The sequence below is a fragment of the Bos indicus x Bos taurus genome, chromosome 8, assembly GCF_003369695.1.
Source record: "Bos indicus x Bos taurus breed Angus x Brahman F1 hybrid chromosome 8, Bos_hybrid_MaternalHap_v2.0, whole genome shotgun sequence".
NCBI lineage: Eukaryota > Metazoa > Chordata > Mammalia > Artiodactyla > Bovidae > Bos > Bos indicus x Bos taurus.
The window spans coordinates 101,278,754-101,299,049 of record NC_040083.1 but is presented as its reverse complement, the minus strand read 5'-3'; the positions used below and the strand labels follow the sequence as shown (position 1 = coordinate 101,299,049).

Sequence of the window (20,296 nt, the reverse complement as noted above, 5' to 3'; positions counted from 1 at the left end):
CTTTCTCTAGGTTTATGGTGAAGTGAATTGCTGATAAGTACCATGTCTGAAATTTCTACTCAAGATTATTATAAGTCCAACTATATTACAGGGCCTTTAAAAAATTCTAATTTGTGCCTCCTCCCAATATCTATGTATGTATCTAGCCCTCTCCCTCCCTTCTCCCCTCCTCACAATTTTCTTTCCCCACCCTAAGGGATCATCTTGCAGTATGCCAGCTAGGATACCAGACTACTACTCTGGAGAGCACTGTTTTGACTTAGGTAATTCAACACACACATGCAATCACATAGCTCTGCTGTGCGCACAGTGGTGCTCTGTGACTACTAAGCATTCCCTTACTGAATAATCTCTTTTGACTCCAGGCATTATCCTATGCACTGGTGATATAACATGATGAGAAAAGAAGTGTTAGTCGCTGAGTTGTGTCCGACTCTTTGAGACCCCATGGACTGTAGCCCACCAGGCTCCTCTGTCCACGGAATTCTCCAGGCAAGAACACTGGAGTGGGTAGCCATTCCCTTCTCCAGGGGATCTTCCTGACCCAGGGATCAAACCCAGGTATCCTGCACTGCAGGCAGATTCTTAACCCTCTGATCCACCAGGAAAGCCTAAGGCACACTCCATACTGTCAAGGAACTGGGATTTAATGGGGGAGGTGCCCACATACAGAAGCCTCTTCTACTCACAGAAATGATGCTGATGGGTACCTTAGCCTTGGCCATGGCCGGTGTGTTGGAAGCCAACCTGTGCTTTTCAAATTATAAACAACAGCCCATTTACCTGGAGTCTCAAAAGTGGCCTGAATGGTGGAATCCCCCAAGGGGGCCAGTTTCACAAGTGGCTTTGACAGAGCCCTGCAAGGTTTCCTGGTTTCAAAGCAGTTTTTAAGGATCTCAGGCCAGGGTTTCTGCGTTACCTAGACGGCATGAACGTGAGCTTACAGCCCCCATACCCTGCACAAGATTTCCTGTGGGTGCGGGTTTCCACCCTTAGCCTGATCAAGTGATTTGCTTCCTTCCAGGATCCTGGGATCCTTTTTCAGTTTCAGCTGTCATCCTGGGAATCCACTTCTACCTTCCCCTCATGCATTTGGCTTGCAACCTTGATGCTTTTGTAGGGGAGGCAGGGAGTACTATTTTTTTTGCTACATAACACATAAAGTTACATAAAAGTACACAGCTCACTGAATTTTCTCAAAGTGAAACACCCATGGAAACAGTAGCCAGATCAAGAAACAGAGTCTTACCAGAACCCCAGAAACCTGTGCATGTCCCCTTCTACTAACTACCCTCTCCTCAAGGTAACCACTATTCTGACTTCAAGTACCAGAGACTAATTTTGCTGGCTTCAAAATCTATCTAAATGGAGTCCCGTAGGATGCACTCTTCTGAATCTGGCACCTGAAGACACTATAGTAGGCTGTTAAGTCTCCAGGATCCAACAAAACAATGATACATAGTGTGTTCTCAAAATTTTTCAATTTTATGTTTTAATTGAAGTATAGTTGATTTACAATGTTGTACCAATCTCTGCTTTATAGCAAAGTGACTCAGTTATAGACAAATTGACATTCTATGCATTTTTTTAAGTTAAATAAATCAAGAGTGAAAAGTGACTGGCTAAATACAGTTGGAAGAAATAGTTAGTCTAGAGAGAAAAACATGCGAGCCATCCACGGTTTAGTATGCTCTCCTAGGTGGGGCATGCCATTAGCAGTTGGTTGCATATCAATATAATTAATATTTACATAACTGGTAATGCCTGAAGAAGACCAAGAGTGGAAAGAGCCAAGAAGAAAGTGAAGCCACAGAAGGGTTTGTTAGGCTAGGCTGTTTTCTTTTTGAATGGGTTCAAGAAAGAATAACATTGAACGCTGCAGAGAGGACAAGGTACGAACTGAAATGTCACTAGAATGTGTGAACACTGGTGACCTCAGAGTCCTCTGGGCAAGGGGCAGATCAATAAAAACGGCTGAGAAGCAAATGAATGAGAGGTGAGTGGTGATAACAGTGAATAAACACTAGTTTCTCCTGAAATCTGACAGTGAAAAAAGGCCAAAGTTAGCAACCAGGTGGAGGAGAGTTTTTCAGTTTAATTTTTACTTATTTTTAATTTTTAAAACTTGAGTATAAACGGTTAGCGGAAAGAGCTAGTCAAAAGGTAAACAGAGAGGAAATAAAAACTAAGGAATGGCCTGAGAAGATCCACAGTGTGAAGCAGGAGTCAAGGTAATGTAGCAAGGATGAGGGTAAGATGGTGAAGATTTAGAAGAGGTGCTGCCAGTCACCGGTGTCAGAGCTAAAAATGGAAACAAAGTATTGTCAGATGCCAGCACCGGCTCCAGGGTGAGATCTGAGCCCATGAATGTGTAGTAGTTCAGTCCATTTGACTGCATGCTTATATCCATTTTCAGGATTCTGAAAATGGAGAAGCTATAAATTGAGATAGATTCGGGATAACTGGGCAGACTGATCCAAGGGAAGGCAAGGGCAAGATGAGGAAGTGAATTGGAGTGGAGAATTCAGTGAAGCCAAGTAGCACAAGGGTGAACAGCCTAGGGCAACTGTTCTCAGCCTTGACTGTAGAAGAAAATCACCTGGGGGGGGTGTGTGTGTGTATGTAAGCTTGAGTTGAGGCCCAGGCAGCAGCATGTGTTTTTTGTTTTGTTTTTTTAAATCTTCCCCAGTGACTCCAATGTGCAAAGTTGAGACCCATGGGCCTAGGAAGTCTGATTACTGTAAGAACAGAAGATGGCAGAGATGGAAACTCTCAGAAAGATCAGCTATTACAGGACAGTGAAAAACAAGAAGGCTCCAAGGAGCCGTACAAGTTGGAGAAGGGCTGGAAAAGAGAGAAAGAATGGGGCTGTCTCCATAGTGATCTAAATGTTGCTAGTTATCAAAAACTTAAGATTCAGAGCAACTGGAGAAATTTCCATACAGACATTCTATCCCAATGGATTACTTCCGGGGTTACTTTTTAGGTTACCACCCGCAGTATATACAGCATATTGGTTTAAGTAGTGAGTGCATGTGTACTTAATCCTGTCTGACTCTTTTCGACCCTGTGGACTGTAGCCCACTAGGCTCCTCCCTCCATGGAATTTTCCAGGCAAGAATACTGGAGTGGTGGCCATTCCCTTCTCCAGGGGATCTTCCCCTGACCCACAGATCAAACCCGCATCTCCTGCACTGGCAGGCAGATTCTTTACCACTGAGTCCACTAGGCAGGTCACAGTGAAGTTTAAGAGCCGTGGCTGGAGGGAGGCTGTCTCGATTTCTGTACCAGCTTCACAGCTAACTAACTGTGTATCCCTGGGCAAGGCATTTCTTTATCTCAAGTTGCTCTTGTTTTTTAAAGTGTGGGTAAGAGTACTCACTTATTTCACAAAGCAGTTATGAGAAATAGATGAGATAAAGCCACAAAGTAAACATTCAGTGATAGCTATTACTAGCAACTTTTCAAAAAGAACATTTTTCCACTAAATGTAACTCCTCTGAAATTTCATAGTTCTGATTAGAGATTTTGAGAGATCAAACATTGATGCAATGTATATAACCAAAGAGGAAGGACTGGAAATTCATAGACTTAAAAGTTATTTCATATATGTTTAAGGAGTAATCCATTATGTTGATTTTTCTTTTTAGAGATAAAGTCAACTCTTACGTACCAAGGAAAATTAAAAGGTAGGGGGCGGGGGCTTCCCTGGCACCTCAGTGGTAAAAAATCCACCTGCCGATGTAGGAGACACGGGTTTGATCCCTAATTTGGGAAGATCCCACGGGCTACAGAGCAACTAAGTCCATGCACGCACCACAACTATGGAGCCTACGCTTAGAGCCTGGAAGCTGCAACTAGAGTCCAGGAGCCACAACTACTGAAGCCCGAGCGCTCTAGAGCCCATGCTCTGCAACAAGAGAGACCACCACAAGAAGAAGCCCAGACCGTGACTGGAGGGCAGCCCCCACTTGTGACAACTAGAGAAAACCCTGTGTAGGAATGAAGACCTGGCACAGCTAAAAATAAATTAATGATTTTTTTTAAGTGTAAAAATATTTTTTAAAATGCAAAAAAAAAAAAAAAAAAAAAAGACTAAAGGGGGAAAGTGAAGTCGCTTAGTCATGTCCAACTCTTTGCGACCTCATGGACTGTAGCCTACCAGGCTCCTCAGTCCACGGAATTTTCCAAGCAAGAGTACTGGAGTGGGTTGCCATTTCCTTCTCCAGGGGATCTTCCCAACCCAGGGATTGAACCCAGGTCTCCCACACAGCAGGCAGAAGCTTTACCATCTGAGCCACCAGGGAATCACTAAAAGGGGGAAAGGGAATCATTAAAAGTCTCAAATCATGGTTAAAACAGAATAAATCAAAACATGGGATAAAACATTTAGTGCAAAGTATTAATATATACCATATTTAAGTTAAAATTATATTCAAGGTTAAAATTACACTCAAAATTTAGGAACGAATTTAAAGTTCTATGGGTATAATCCAAAAGTGTAGAAACAATGCAAGTGTGAGATTGAGAGACTTTACGTGACACGTATTATTATTGCCTAAAAATTACCTGTTACTGTTTTCTTAGCCGAGCTCCCCTTTAAGACTATTAAAAGGGTTCTCAGCTGGGCAGAGGTGCTGGCTTCTCGAAATTTCTCTGCACTCAGAGCCTGGCTCAGAATTTGGATTCTACAGTCACAAGAATCCCCCTTCCCTTGGCTCTGCTGGATGAAGAGACTGTCACCCTCAGAACTGAGAGGCGGAGGCATGATAATTTTTCCACAGTGCAGCAGGTACAAGGCACAAAGTGACTGCTGCTGCTGCTGCTGCTGCTGCTAAGTTGCTTCAGTCGTGTCCGACTCTGTGCGACCCCATAGACGGCAGCCCACCAGGCTCCCCCATCCCTGGGATTCTCCAAGCAAGAACACTGGAGTGGGTTACCATTTCCTTCTCCAATGCATGAAAGTGAAAAGTGAAAGTGAAGTCGCTCAGTTGTGTCCGACTCTTAGTGACCCCATGGACTGCAGCCTACCAGGCTCCTCCGTCCAAGGATTTTCCAGGCAAGAGTACTGGAGTGGGGTGCCATTGCCTTCTCCGATATAATCCAATCAATACCACCTTCTATCATGGAGATATTTTGAGGCATTCCAAAGGAGTCTATTCTGTTTGGCTGGCCAGTCAATCTCTACACCTAACACAGTCCCCAAAACAAAGATGACAATGCAGCCTTCCTCCTGGGGAGAAAATGCCCCTCCCCACAGCTTCTAATACCTGGAAAGTTCTCATCAGTGGCAGCAGATCCTAGGCACCAGATCCAGAATCTGGAATTTTAATACTAGTCTTAAGTTCTCTTGAAACAGAGAGAGTTTCAAGAGAAACTCTCTCCTAACACCCCTCCTAACTCCCCTCCTAACACCTGTCCATTTAATTGTTAGACATCTGATTTTATTACATTTTCAGGAACACATTAAGAAAGAGAAAGGGATAGACCATGAATATGCTAGTCAATGGTTTGAATGGCTTCTTTTTGAAGAACAAAATAATCTCAAAACTAAGGGAGCCACGGGGGAAGACAGGAAAGTATGGTAAATTTTCAACACGTGTCATTTTCCCAAGGCTTTATTTCTAAGTGACATTTTAAATTGAGAGCTGGAGTCACTCCTCTGTCAAAAAGAAAAAAAAAAAATTGAATTCATGTAATTAGGGCCTGTCACTGTCAAGGTCAGGGAGTGGGGTACTCACAGCAAGCTGCTGCAGAGCAGCAGCTGCAAGGCCAGGGAACAGAAGGGCAGGTACCATCTGGGGTGCCTCTCAGAGTACCAGTTACTTCAGTCTAAAAGGTCAGGGGAGATGAATCACAGGCAGAGAGAGGCCCGCAGGGTCTTGCTTTCTATTGTGAGCTAAAAGGACATCTCTTCAGAGAACACTTCAAAGAACTCCAACAGATGGTAAGGAGTATTCGGGAACATTCTTCCGGACTTTATGGATGCTTTGGCTTGATGAATCTTAATCGCCTCTCTGCACAAGACTTGTGAACTGATGGGATGGCCGTGCTTTTCCTCGTTGATTTTCATTCCCTAACATCTCAGTCTCTAAAATTGTTACTGTCCTTTCCATCATTTTAGCTTACTGTTTTATCCTTTGAATCTTTTAGTCCCCTTTCGGCCCCTCCTCAACAGTTTGTTTAATGGTTGGTATCATTTAAAAATAATTTATTTTACGATTTTGTATTCAAATTGAGTTTTGAGCAGGAGAGGGACCTGGGATGAAGGGAGACTTCTGGGAGAAAGGCTGGGCTGTGCTCATCCCCTATTATCAGCCCCTGGCTGCTGCTGCCCATGGGATTTCCCAGGCAAGAATACTGGAGTGGGTTGCCATTTCCTCCTCCAGGGGATCTTCCCCACCCAGGGATAGAACCTGCGTCTCCTGTGCAGCAACCTTAAGACAGCGCTACAGCAGACGTGAGGCACAAGAATTTCCCTCAAAGCTTCTAAGGGGAAGATAGATTCCTTGAGGGCAAAGTTCACCTTGCTTAACAGCCCCAGACTGTGCTGTTTTTATAGCTCTGCTGTGCGAATCAGTTGAAGCGATTTATCTGACACTGGGAATTTTCTCCTTTGCTCCATGCCATCAAGCTTGTTAATATATCATGTAAAATTAAGGTGATTGCTTGATCAGCAGATCCTATACTTCATATAGTCCATCCCAGCAATTCCAAATGATAAAAGGCTTCTTTTGTTGCTGTTTTTAGCTATGAATGTGCTCTAGAAGGTTGTTACCATGTCTATGATCAGTAAGTGTCATGATTAATGTTACCTCCATATAGCATTTATCTTCAAAAATGGTACTGCAGCAAAATGGGCTTCATTAGCAAAGCACACCACATCACAAAACACACCTTCTGGTTCAACATTAATTCTGCAGACAGAAGATCCCCCAGAGAACACAGAACAACCCGTCAGTGAGTTACCTTTACAGGAAAACACAAACTATTTCCATTGGACAACAGACTTGTACACTACAGAACACAAAATATTCCCTCACTGGAAAAAACGAGGAGACCTTTGTTAATTTTGTTCCCTCTCCCTCCCGCCCAAAACAACCCACTAACCCAGCAACGTATTTTGCTAACAGAAACAAGTAGCTTTGCATTTCCCGAAGGGTAGATCCCAGTGTACAGATTATTGAAGGCATGACAGGTATTCCCTTTGGAAAACCCTGGGGGGATATTCAGATCTAACAAGTAATTTGTAGGTGAACATGTGATTGGGCTTCCCTGGTGACTCAGATGGTAAAGAATCAGCCTGTAATGCAAGAGACCTGGGTTTGATCCCTGGGTTGAGAGGATCTCCTGGAGAAGGGAATGACAACCCACTCTGTTTTTCTTGCCTGGGGAATCCCATGGACAGAGAGGACTGATGCGCTACAGTCCATGGGGTCCCAAAGAGTTGGATACGACTAAGCACAATCAGGATCATGTGACTGATAAGGCACTGTTTCTATTTTAACCCACAATCGGAAATAGTGAGACAAAGATTCCATTTGGTCCAACTCATTTCATGAAAAGCCACCACCACTGAATCCATCCCAAGTTCTGTCCATCTACCTGAAATCACAACAGCCAAATAACACTAAGTTACTGAGTGATCAAAAATCCCACCATTACTACTGGGGAAAAAAATCAAAGATTATTCATTCGACATGCAATGATCAGCTGCCAAGTAGCACTGAAGATACAATAGTAAATAAGACATCTCCCCACTCCCCAAAGTTTATAATCTTAAGTGGGGAAAGAGACAACAGAACACACAGTTTTTTAGACAGGTAAATTCAAGATACTATGGAAGGACATAAGAGGGGGTGCCTAACCCAGTAAGGAGCTAAAGCTGAACGAGGAGGAGTTAGTAAAACAAAAAGGAAGGGAGGGAAGGAAGAAGGGAGAGAAACGGAAAAAAGGAAAGAAAGAGAATTCTAAAAAAATTACATTGCCCATTCAGAGAAATGCCAGTAATTCAATGTGGCTGGAGAAACAGGCACAGGAGATGGCTCACCTCCCCAAGAATTACGTCTTGTTAAGGAGTTTGAATTTTAACCTGAAGGCAGTGGGGAACCTTGGTAAGATTTTAAGCACATGATCCAAGATTGCTGCTCCAGAAAGATTAGGCTACAATAAGAAATACAAAGTAGATAAAGAGCAGCAGCTACTGCTGCTGCTAAGTTGCTTCGGTCGTGTCCTACTCTGTGAGACCCCAGAGACGGCAGCCCACCAGGCTCCCCTGTCCCCGGGATTCTCCAGGCAAGAACACTGGAGTGGGTTGCCATTTCTTTCTCCAATGCGTGAAAGTGAAAAGTTAAAGGGAAGTCGCTCAGTCGTGTCCGACTCTTTGCGACCCCATGGACTGCAGCCCACCAGGCTCCTCCATCCATGGGGTTTTCCAGGCAAGAGTACTGGAGTGGGGTGCCATTGCCTTCTCCGATAAAAAGCAGAGCATTAGGTAAAAATACCAGCAAGTAGAGATAGTTCAATAATCTAGGGTAGAGATAATATATACTGAACTAATGATGTAGGTAGGAAAAGGGAGGAATGATGAATTAAGAGAACCGCCACTAAATAGTAAATTTCCATTTTGCTTTTTTTTTAATGTCCATTTTGCTTTTTAAAGCTATCACAATATCATCCAATTCCATATCTCCCCAAGGCTCAGGTTCAAGGGCCTGAACTACTTGATTCATGCACCCAAAAGTGGTTTGGGCAACAATGGCCCTGACTGAGCAAAATCTGTTCAAAGTCCAACTGCACCCTCCGGACTAAACCCAGAAAATAAGCTCCCCTCGATTTACACTCTACTAAGGCTCAGAACACCATACATTTAAGTCCAAATTTTGAAAAAAAAATCATATTATCTAACAATAATATCTGAAATGCTAAAATTTACATTAAAAACATAATTACTTTCTGACAGGCAGTTTAGCACAGTTATCCTGATACAGTGAGTACTTAAACTCTTCTCAAAAATTGTGCAGCAGGTTTAAAAGTTGTTATACTAGAAAAATTAGGAAAGGCAGAATTAACTTGAGAAAAAAGAATCTTCAAGAAAAGAACGTTTAGTAGAGGGCAGTTAATATTGGATGGATACAAGCAGTATTGCCACGGTACCACGGCACCTCCAGTCAATTAAACTAAACATTAGGATACCACACATAAAGGGGAAAAAATGATTAAGTCCAAGGAGCAAGAAGGATGGGGAGATGAGAGGAGAAAAAAGCAAGGTATCTTGCTTAGAAACTCTTATCTAGCAGAATGGTTCCTAATAGCTAAAGAGGGAAGAAAAAACATTGGTTCCAGACTTTTGTATGAATTAGCCACTGTCCTCCAGTTATCAAACCACACGAGCTCTCCACAAAAGACAAAAAATTCCATAAAAAATCACTTAACTATGCCTACAGAGGATATAATCATTAGTTTCTTTTTTTTTTAAAAAAAAGGAAACAATCTTCAAAATAAGAATTTTGAATTCTTGAATTTCAGATGCTCTAATCTAAATGTTTTCTTTAAACTTTTAAGGGGAATTCACTGGTGGTCCAGAGCCTTTACTGTTATGGGCCTGGGGTTCAATCCCTAGGCAGGAAACTAGGATCCCACAAGTTATGTGTGTGTTGGGGGGGTGGGCGGGGGGAGTGGGAGTGTGTGCAGAGACATTTTAGGCAAAATTCCGCAAATGTCTGCCATCTAAAATATGTTGTGAAATGATGAGGCATCAGTCAATATTAATTCTGGAAAAGAGCAAAGCAGTAGCTAAAGATACCAGTGAGCAGAGAACGTTTCAAAATATTGAAAATAATGGTTCTCTAGTTATAAACCACTTCAATTTTTAAAACTGTAAGCTTATACAATTTATAAGATATTTATGAAATCAGAGCAAAAAATGTCATTGAACAATTGTTCACTGTATTAATTATATTCTGCTCCATTTTAAAAATACAGGCCAATACTTAGCTTTTTAATCTCATTTTAATAAGCTACAGTACAATAGAACATTGGATCCAAATTAACTAGATACCATTATACACTGTATTTAATTGTAAAAAAATAACCATGGGCTTTTTTTTTAATGTTCTATTGTTTTTTAGCAATTTCACTGCAATGTTTGTATTACTTAAATATTTTTAAACATTAGTAGCTCACAGATTACGCTCCTTAATCTGACAACCAGATATGGAACCATATAAGGTTTGATAATAGGCTCCATTTCCACCAGTTTCAGGCACAAGGTTTTAGGAGGGGCATTGATTAAATCTGGCTATTTTAATTTATTTATACTTTACCATATTCAAAAAGGAATTTGAGAGGATACAGACACATGTTCAGGAAATATATTCTTCAATAAAATATAGAATGCTTAGCATAAAATTTTAACCAAAATATCACTGCCAATATTCTTTAGCCTTGCTTGTCAAAAAGTTAAGAATATCAAAATGTTGAGATTATCAAACCTGCTAATTTACTAAACACAGTAGAAAGAGGAGAGGACAAACCCTTAGTGCTCTGCTTGAAAACAACTCAAACTGGGAAGCATCTTCACTTCAGTAAGAAAGGAATCAAATCAAACAGTAAATAATTTTGAAGGTGGGATAAGATGAAAGGAACTAAAAGGCAGCATATAATTTATACATGAATTAAGCTGTTGATTGTTTACTTCATGTTCTTTTACCTATTTCAGAAAAATATTCTGAAGATTCCTACCAATCTGTTATAAACTAATTGCATTTTCTTTGTTCTATTTTCATTTGACTTTTCTGGATCCTGCTACTGTCAATATAAAAGGTAACTTTGAGGAGCATTAAAAAAGAAATACAAAGACTCTACCGTATCGTAACTAAAGTTTGTGCTATTCTCAAAAACTGAAAGTGTTTTAAACAAAAAGGTATTTAAAATTTTTTTTCAGTTTATTATTAAATACAAAATAACTTAAAATAATTCTGGAGTTGTCAGAGTCTAAGAGTATAAACACTCTCAGATGGTTACTTGAAGTATTAAGCTACTTTACTAGTGTTAAATGTGTGACTTTTAGATGGTGCAGTGGTAAAGAATCCGCCTGTCAATGCAGGAGACGCAAGACACACGGGTTTGATCCCTGGGTCAGGCGGTTCCCCTCGAGTAGGAACTGGCAACCCACTCCAGTATTCTCATCTGGAAAATTCCATGGACAGAGGAGCCTGGTGGGCTACAGTCCATAACTGTCACAAACAGTCGGACAGGACTGAGCATGCACAAATACACACACACATCACAGAAGGAAGGTGTTCCATCATAGCTCTATGTTGAAAGAAGGCAACTTTCTTCTAATTGGGCTATGAATTTAACAATTCCAATTTAAATACAAGATTACTTAGAGTCTGGAGGGGAAAAGGTTCTAAAGTTCAAGTAAAAATGTATAAAAAGTCATAAAAATTTACAAAAGAATAAGGAGGGGCCAGCCTCTAAATTACACTGTAATTAAGGTAATAATATTTCACTAAAACAGTGGATACTGGTACACTTTATAAGGGGTAAAGTGTTAAAAAAAAAAAAAAGAAAACTCAAAATACTAAAAGAGATATTATGTAATAGTTAGGGGAAATGGAAAAGATAAAAAATTTTACCAGTTGGGGCAGGGGCCAGTGGGGGGCGGCGGGGGGAAAGACAAGACTACCTAAAACACACAGGCACACACACTTTTCTACATGTGAAATATATGTACAAAGTTGAAAGACAAAAAACAAGTTGGGCAAAAACTGCAGCATATCACAGAACAATCTTCCTATGAAAAAGATTAGCACAGCAATAGATTGCACAAGCAAAAGATTTATTAATATGAAATTTACAACTAGCTGTAACTGGCATTAAATAGATGAAAAACATTTGATGAAACCAGTAATTAAAGGAATGAAAACAAAAAACAGAGAACAGTAAAAACCCTAATACTTAGTAAGGGGAAATGGGGACCATCCTACAATGTTACCAGGACTATGAATAGATACAACATTTCCGTAGGGCAATATGTATCCAAGTTTAAAACCTGCACCACTTCTGGTCCAATAATTCCTCTTTCAAAATGTAAACTAAGCAGCTGCTGCTGCTGCTGCTAAGTCGCTTCAGTCGTGTCCGACTCTGTGCGACCCCATAGACGGCAGCCCACCAGGCTCCCCCGTCCCTGGGATTCTCCAGGCAGGAACACTGGAGTGGGTTGCCAATCATCTCTTAAAGATGGAAGCCATTCATCACAGTGTTCTTTGTAATCGTGACAAACTGAAAGTAGCCTAAATGCCTACCAATAATAATAATGAACACAGATTAGTGCCTCATAAATAAAAATGTCATGCATCTATTAAAAACGATGGAGAGATCATACATTTACTGACGAAAAAATTACTCATGACATTTTACATGGAAGCTCCATGAGAGCAGGGGCCTTGGAGATATTGTTCCTCAATCTTATTTCCAGCACCTAGAACAGTGCCTTGTACAAAAGAGCTTCCTAGAAAGTATTTATTAAATAGATGAATTTTAAAGCTGGTTACAGAACAATCATGGTATGGTCCCTTCCTCGTTCCTTCCGGACCTCCCTCTCTTCCTTTCCCTCCCCCTACAGAAATATAACTGGAAGGATAGTACAAAAGGTTGACAGGCAATGGAGTTTTGGTGTGTCTGTTTAACTTTGTTCTTTCTTCTCTGTAGTCTAATTCCCTATACAGTAAGCCTGTTTTATTTCTATGACCAGATAAAGTAACAAAATTGCTTTTTAAGAACTCATATATTTGAAATGAAGTCCAGAATGTTCACTGCCTACAGCTCACAAACTCCAAAACCTAAAATCAACAGTCTTCAAGAAGCATTTTTCGTTCATCTTCAAAGAAATACCAGCATGCCTTTACAATGTATCAGTAGCATCTTTCTCCACTACCAGGAAATGCCACACCACACTAATAAAATGCGGCATTTCTAAAAGGAAGAAGTACACTTTTTCCGCAGTGAAAAGGGAAAGAAAAACTGAAAGCAATTAATTTCTTAAAGTCCTCCCCTCTCTACTAACATATACCCTATTCTAAATGGTGGTAAAGATCACTATGCACAATCTTTTTTTTTCTTCCAGCTAAAAGTCTAGTGAATCCAAGAGTAATGGGCTGTGTCAATTCTTTCATTTCCTTACAAAGACTTTTTCCATTTTAAAGACATTCGAATAATTGAAATATCAAAAGTAGCTACACACCCTATGTCATACTCATCCCATTACCCGATTTTATTTTATTTCATAGTCTTTATCACTATCTGATATAACCTTATTCGGATTTTAATTATGTCTCTCCCTTCTGGAATGTAAGCTCTATGAGGACAGGAATTCTGTCGTGCTTACTACTGTGTTTTCAGTGAATGGTATCTAATGAAACGGTATGTGCCTGGGGGCGGGGGACCCAATCTAAACAAGACAAAATATAAGGAATTGGGGGGTGGGGGGAGCCACACTGAAATGTACAAGCTGACATGACTTAAGGTTACAACACCAGTTCAGAGGTTTGGTGGACGTTTTTCAAGATGGACAGGTGCTTCACATCTATCTAAGGGCAGAAAGCTCATCCAGGAAGAAGAAAATCCACAGGGAGGTCTCCAGGTGGCAGCGTGCAGCTCCCAGAAGAGTGGAAACGATCATCATAATAGAAATGTGGCCCCCGTCGAGAGAGGGAAAAAAAACCCACAATACACCATACATCTTGGCCCAGATGAAAAACCACACGAATCCATAGCACAATCAAACCAAGCAAGCAACCTTCCGCCCTACACATAAAAAGAGTACAGTCTCTTTCCCCTGGCTGTGAAGTCGCCTGCCGCCCAGCCACCCCCTCACTGGTCACTTCTCTCTTCCAATGAGCCCCCCGGCCCAGCTGATCCAAGGCTAGAGAGACTGGGAGGAAGAGTCTGAAAATTGGCTGTCTCCACCCCCATCCAAGCCCAATCTCCTCCAAAGCGAAATTCCTCCTACCCTCGCCTGTCCCCGAGGCCTGGACCCCTCCACGGGCTCCTCCAGCTGCCCCTCACTCACGTGTAGATGATGGCCATGAAATGCATCAGCCACAGCACCAAGAAGAGGACGAACCCGAAGACCGCCATTCCCTCCAGGGCCAGGTCCAGCAGCGCCATCCCCCGGCCCGGCCCGCTCCGGCCGCCGCAGCGGACAGCGCTCCCGCAGGAGGAGGACTGGGTGGGCGCCCGGCGCGGGGGCGCAGAAGAGGAGAGAAAGGTGGGGAGAGGAAGGGGCGGAGGGGGTGGGGGCGGAAGGGGCGGGCAGGGCCTGCGCGCCCCCGCCCGCGCGCGCTCCCTCGCGCGCTGGCCCGGGCGCGCTCGCTGATGCAGGCGCTGCAGTGGCCGGACTCAGTGGTCAGGTCGGCCGTGGCCCCGCGCTCCCGCTCGCCTCTCCACCCCCTCGCGGCCGCCTGCCGGACCCCGCGCGCCTGCGCCGCCGTCTCCGTCGCCGCCCCGCCGCCTTCCCGCAGCCTCGGCGCCGGGCTCCGGGCAGCGCAGCTCCGCGCCCTGCTCTGCCGCCGCAGCTCCGCGCACTAATCGAAACCACCACCTGGCGCCCCGACTCCCCGGCGCACCCCGCCCCGCCCCGGCCCTCCGAAACCGCGGTCCCGCCCTCCGAGGGGCGGTGCGCGCCGCTCCTCTCCGCCCACCCTGCCGCCCTCGCGCTGGTGGCGTCACTGTCGTGAGCGCGCCCCTGGGAGGGTTAATCTGGGTGTTCCTCTCGAGGCTCCGGCCGCCGCCCACCTCTCGGTGACCGGCGAATGCGACCCGGGCAGCCAGCTCTGCACCCCTGGGCCCGCCTCTGTCGGCGGAGCGCGACCCTGTGTCCAGCTTGGAGGACACTTTCCCTTTGTCCGGCTCTGGTGTGCCAGGGCGTCATAGGAAAAGACCCGCAGTTCCAGGCAGCCCCGAGTTGTCTCCCAGTGCAACTTCCAAAGCTGTGTCCGCAGTCTCTGCGCCGGGCATTGCCCGGAGCGGCCCAAATCTTCCAAGGCATGTTCCTGGGCGTCCGGGTATGTCCCATTGCCTTTCTCCCTTGCTACTTTCGATACTGTCGAGCCTTGGATCACAAAGTACCGAAAGTGAAATCTGCTTCACAGATCTCTAAGCACCTTAGAAGCAGCATGTAACATACAAGAAATTCTCAAACTCAGGATGTTTAAGGATTAGATGATTCTGAAGTCCTCTAAGACTCCTGCCCAATATGATAGCCATAGGGGGCTATTGCGCGCTTGAAATGTGGATAGTAGGAACTGAGAGAGTTGTGTTACGAATATAATTCATACCCCTGATATGAAGTGATACACTTGATATCATTACTTTCATATTGACTACAAATTCTAAGAATATTTTTTATACATTGAGTTAATTTATTAAAATTGTTTCACTGTCTTTGCTGTTGTTTTTTAAATTCTGCTAGCTATTAGAAGATTTTAAGTTACCCAGGAGGATAGCACTCTAAAATGGAAAGATGTAGCATTTTGGATAGTAAGGTAACCTAGTGTTTATCTTAATTTTAAATCAGTCCAGGAGATGTTTTAATCTAGTACTAAATGTTTCTGTTTGTTTCTTTAGCCTAGATGAGTTTATATAGTTTCTTCTTTGTTTATGTTTATTATTTCAAATGATTTCTTTTTACATAATCCGTGACTCCCTAGAGAGATTTCAGAATAGAATTCAATTTTGGAAAGAAGTTGTTTATCATTGTTATTTACATAGTTGATATTGATCGAATGAACTACCTCAATCTACAATTAAATGATAAACTACAATCAGAAAGGGGCTTCCCAGGTGGCTCAGTTATAAAGAATCCACCTGCATGCAGAACACAGGGGTTACCCTGTGTCAGAAAGATCCCCTGGAGAAGGAAATGGCAATCTACTCCAGTATTCTTACCTGGAAAACCTCATGGACAGAGGATTTTGGCAGGCTACAATCCATGGGATAGAGAAGACTTGTATACGACTTAGCAACTGAGTGTACACACACCTTTAGAAAAGAGTTTGAATTAACGTCTATGTTGAGAACCAATCCTGGATTTGCTGTATCCTTTGTTTAACCTGGGTAAAGTCAGTAAGAAAGAACAAGGCTTAGAAACCAGACTTCATTGTTGAGAGTTACTGGTTGATAAAGTTATAGCCCGATAGTGTACTAGCATGGAAATAACACTACAAGTGAAATTCTAAAATGTCACTATTTTAGTTAATCAAGTCTGACTTAAAAAGAAACATTTGAATACATTTTAACATTTCTGAAATGGAAATGGATCTCACAGTCAATGGCATCTTACAATTAATTGGTGTTTTTTTCTTAGTTGTATGTAAAATAATGCTGCATCTTACCATTAATGTACTGTTAAGATATGATGAACTATATCAATTGGTCAGTTTAAGCATTTTGTGTTATTCTGCATTTATCCAAATTGTTTTTGGAACCTTACAACGAAGGATTTTATAATCAATGACATGGAAAATGAAGCCAAAGAAAAGTGAAAGAATCAAATATTCTTAAGAGTTAACAGAACTCCTCTAATTGGGTATAACTAGTAGATAGAAGATTTGCTGTGTTGTACTTTAGCCTATTTAAACTTAGTCTGTCCAAGCCTGGTTGATGATTTTAAAGGAGTAGCGTTAGAATGTGTAATCTTAAGGTTATATAGGCTTCCTAGGTGGCGCTAGTGGTAAAGAACCCGCCTGCCAACGCAGGAGACATGAGACCCAGGTTCAGTCCCAGAGTGGGGAAGACCCCCTGGAGAAGGGCATGGCAACCCACTCCAGTATTCTTGCCTTGAGAATTCCAGGGACAGAGGAACCTGGCTGGCTACAGTCAATGGGGTCACAAAGAGTTGGACACAACGGAGTGACTAAGACTTTTATTTCACTTTCAACATTCTTTAGATATGGTAAAAGTGGACATTTCTTCCATGTAGCATAGCAGCATAGAAGTTTAGTAAAACCCTGCCCGCTGATCTTACTTTTGGTGGTTTACACTGTTTTGGTCGCTTGTCTAAAGGGCTCTCCTGTCTCTTTGAACACCAATTCCACCAAGTTCAGGGCCTCTGGTTTTTTTCAGTGGCAATTTAGTAGCACTAGTGATTTAAATACATACATTTTTAAGGAGCAGTGTTTTTAGAGATAAACAAAACCCAAATTTGACTGTCATTTAATGGCCATGGATAGTTTAGTTTTAAAACCTTAACAAGAAAAGGATTTAAAATGTCTAGTTCAACCACGTAGTTGGAACACATTTTGTTTGAACCAAATCCAGACCAAAATAACTGTAGCTGATTCCAACTGAAATGGAATTATATTAGTTCTAGTTCTATGTCCCAGAAAAGACAAGAACAGAGGCTGGGAGAACATAGGTACTTAAGTTAGAGCAATGAAACAAACTTTGGCAAGTTGATTGTTACACTGTGCCCCAAATGCCTATATTTAAAAGTGCATTTACATTTTTAAAAGTTGTAATATTTTCAATAATCAGGATTCTTAATTTGGATTGTGTCTAAGAAAAAAATCATATTTAGTGAAATTTCTAAAAAAAAATCATGTTTAAAATGTGACACAAAAGCTATGCCTACAGAAAAAAGACTAAAAGATAGTACATCAAGCAATCAGTTATAACTACTTGTCTTTGAGAAATGAAATGTGTTGACTTTTAAAAATCTACCTTTTTATGTTGTTGACTTTCTATATTGAGCATTATTATTTCCACAGAGAAAAATGACCATTTTCTATTTTATAAATGAGTTAATCAATGGTGAAAAACATCACATAAAATTTGAAAATTTTTAAAATAAAAATTATGAGTGATACAATCACTTTGGAATACAGTTTGACATTTACTTACAAAACTAAACATACTCTTAACCATACAATCCAGCAGTCACACTCCTTGTTGTTTAGTCAAATGAACTGAAAACATACTCATACAAAAACCTGCACTCAGATGTTCATAGCAGCTTTATTCCTAATTGCCAAAACTTCTCAGGTAAAGAACCCACCTGCCAATGCAGGAGACATAAGAGATGTGGGTTTGATCTCTGGGTTGGGAAAATCCCATGGAGGAGAGCATGGCAACCCACTCGAGTATTCTTGCCTAGAGAATCCCATTGACAGAGGAGCCTGGTAGGCTATAGTCCATAGGGTTGCAAAGAGCTGGACATGACTGAGATGACTTAGCACAAATGCATGCAAGCCAAAAGTTGGAAACAACCAAGATGTCTATCTGTAGATGAATGTATAAATCTATTGTCTGGTCCATCCATACAGTGGAATATTTTTAAGTGCTAAGAAGAAATTAATTATCAAGTCATGAAAAGACATGGAGAAATTTAAATGCATTTTATTAAGTATAATAAAATAAGCCAGTCTGAAAAGGCTACATACTGTAGAATTACAACTATATAACATTCTGGAAAAAGCAAAATTATGGAGACAGTAAAAATGTCAGTGATTGCCAGAAGGGAGTGAGTCGGGGGGGTTCCCCCTTCCTGCAACAGAGGCAAGTCACAGAGGATTTTTACGGCAGTGAAACTATTCTGTATAATGGTGGATACATGTATTACACATTTGTCAAAAAACCATAGAATGTGCAACACCAAGAGTGAACCCTAATGTAAACTATGGACTTTGGGTGACTGTGATGCGTCAATACAGGTTCATCAGCTACAACAAATATACCAATCTGGGGCAAGGTGTTGTCAGTGGGGAACTGTGTATGTGTTGGGCAGGAAGTATAAGGGAACTCTGTATTTTCTGCTCAGTTTTACTGTGTACCTAAAACTGCTTTAAAAAATAAAGTCTATTAAAAAAAATTAGTGAATGCTACACACACACACACACAAAAGTATTGGAAACATTCCAAGTGTCTGAATTCATGAAATAAACTAGTTAGTCATCACATCCCAGGGCTTCCCATCTTCTAGGCAGTCAAATATTTGTTGAACAAGTGAATTAGTTTATTTAAAGGGATCTGCATTGAGAGAAATCACTAGAAATGTTGCTCAACTTTCTCCTGTGTTTGCAAATGCTTTAAACGTGTTTTTTTTTTTTTTTTTCCTCTTTGTGGAAAAGAAATACACATTACCTACCCATGCTCTTCCTTCAGATTACAAAGTTTGACCACAGAGTTAGGGTGAGAGTAACTACATATTAGTTCACCTAATCGCAATCTGAAGATCTGCCCCAAAGCCCATGCTCTACTTGGCAGAGTCAACAGCATCATTTTTATGTCAATATTGGACATTCAATATTGAACAACAGGGGTCCACTTAGACACAGATTTCTTTTTTCAGTAAATACTACTATAGTGCTACATGATCTGATGTTGTTTGAATGTGGTTAATGTGTTATTTTTAAAAGATAGGTTTACTGTAAATCTTCAGCCCTATTTAAAAAAAAAAAAAACTTCTTTAAAAAGTAAAAAGTGATCCTCCAAAAATTGGGTAAATTTGAAGTTTCAAAAACAAAGTTAGAACCAATTGATTCTACAAATTTGTGGTGCTAATGCCCAAAGAAACAATTTAATTCTTGGCCTTCCCCCCCTCCCCTAAGCCTGTTTGAAATTAGTAGAAAAAATGCCTTATCTACTTATCAGCTCAGGTGCTTAATCTACAGTCATTTTGTTACCCATTAAATGGTAACTTTGTAAAGGCCTTCACATCCTAAGATACTGTATCACTATGAATAGACTTCAAATGTACAAAGGTTCTGGGCAGATTGTCAGTTCAGGGCCTCATCTTGATAAACCACTGGTATAGTGTGTTTGTATGTTACAGGTGTGGTCCAGGGTAGAGCCAAGAGTTTACTAGAGTTCATTTCATTCTCATCTGTTCTGCTAACTGGTACCCAAATGACTAATTAAAATGTTAATTATACTCATTTCCTTTAAAATGTCATACTTGATTTTGTTTTAATCGATAGTGAGCTAGGTTGAAGCACCAATGTTCATTCCTAAAGGAAGCTAAATTCTAAAGATTTCCAAATGTATCCTATGTAAATATCAATTATTTTTTCAAAATGTTTTTAAATTTGCTTTTTTAAGATAGAGATTCATGACTCCATTCAATTATTTATTTAAATGTACAATGTCAAAAACCTTCACCTAGGCTTCATGTGTGTGCATCTGTGTGTGTGTGTGTAAATCAACTTGGTAGATTTATTGGAGAATGAGAGAGAGACAGACACTAAGACTGAAATCTACTCCTCCCTTGGTATCAGTGGGTGATTATTTCTAG

At 41.3% G+C, this 20,296-nt stretch overlaps 1 protein-coding gene across 1 annotated transcript in view; it reads right to left on the bottom strand.

Annotated features, from left to right (window-relative positions):
* The window catches only part of UGCG (UDP-glucose ceramide glucosyltransferase), a 39,175-nt gene extending 24,879 nt beyond the window's left edge, over positions 1–14,296 (bottom strand). Inside the window, exon 1 of the mRNA XM_027550508.1 lies at positions 14,078–14,296. Coding sequence (XP_027406309.1) covers positions 14,078–14,175 — 98 coding nt within the window. The 5' untranslated portion in view covers positions 14,176–14,296. The remainder of the gene's footprint in view (positions 1–14,077) is intronic.
* Between the last annotated feature and the right edge of the window lie 6,000 nt (positions 14,297–20,296).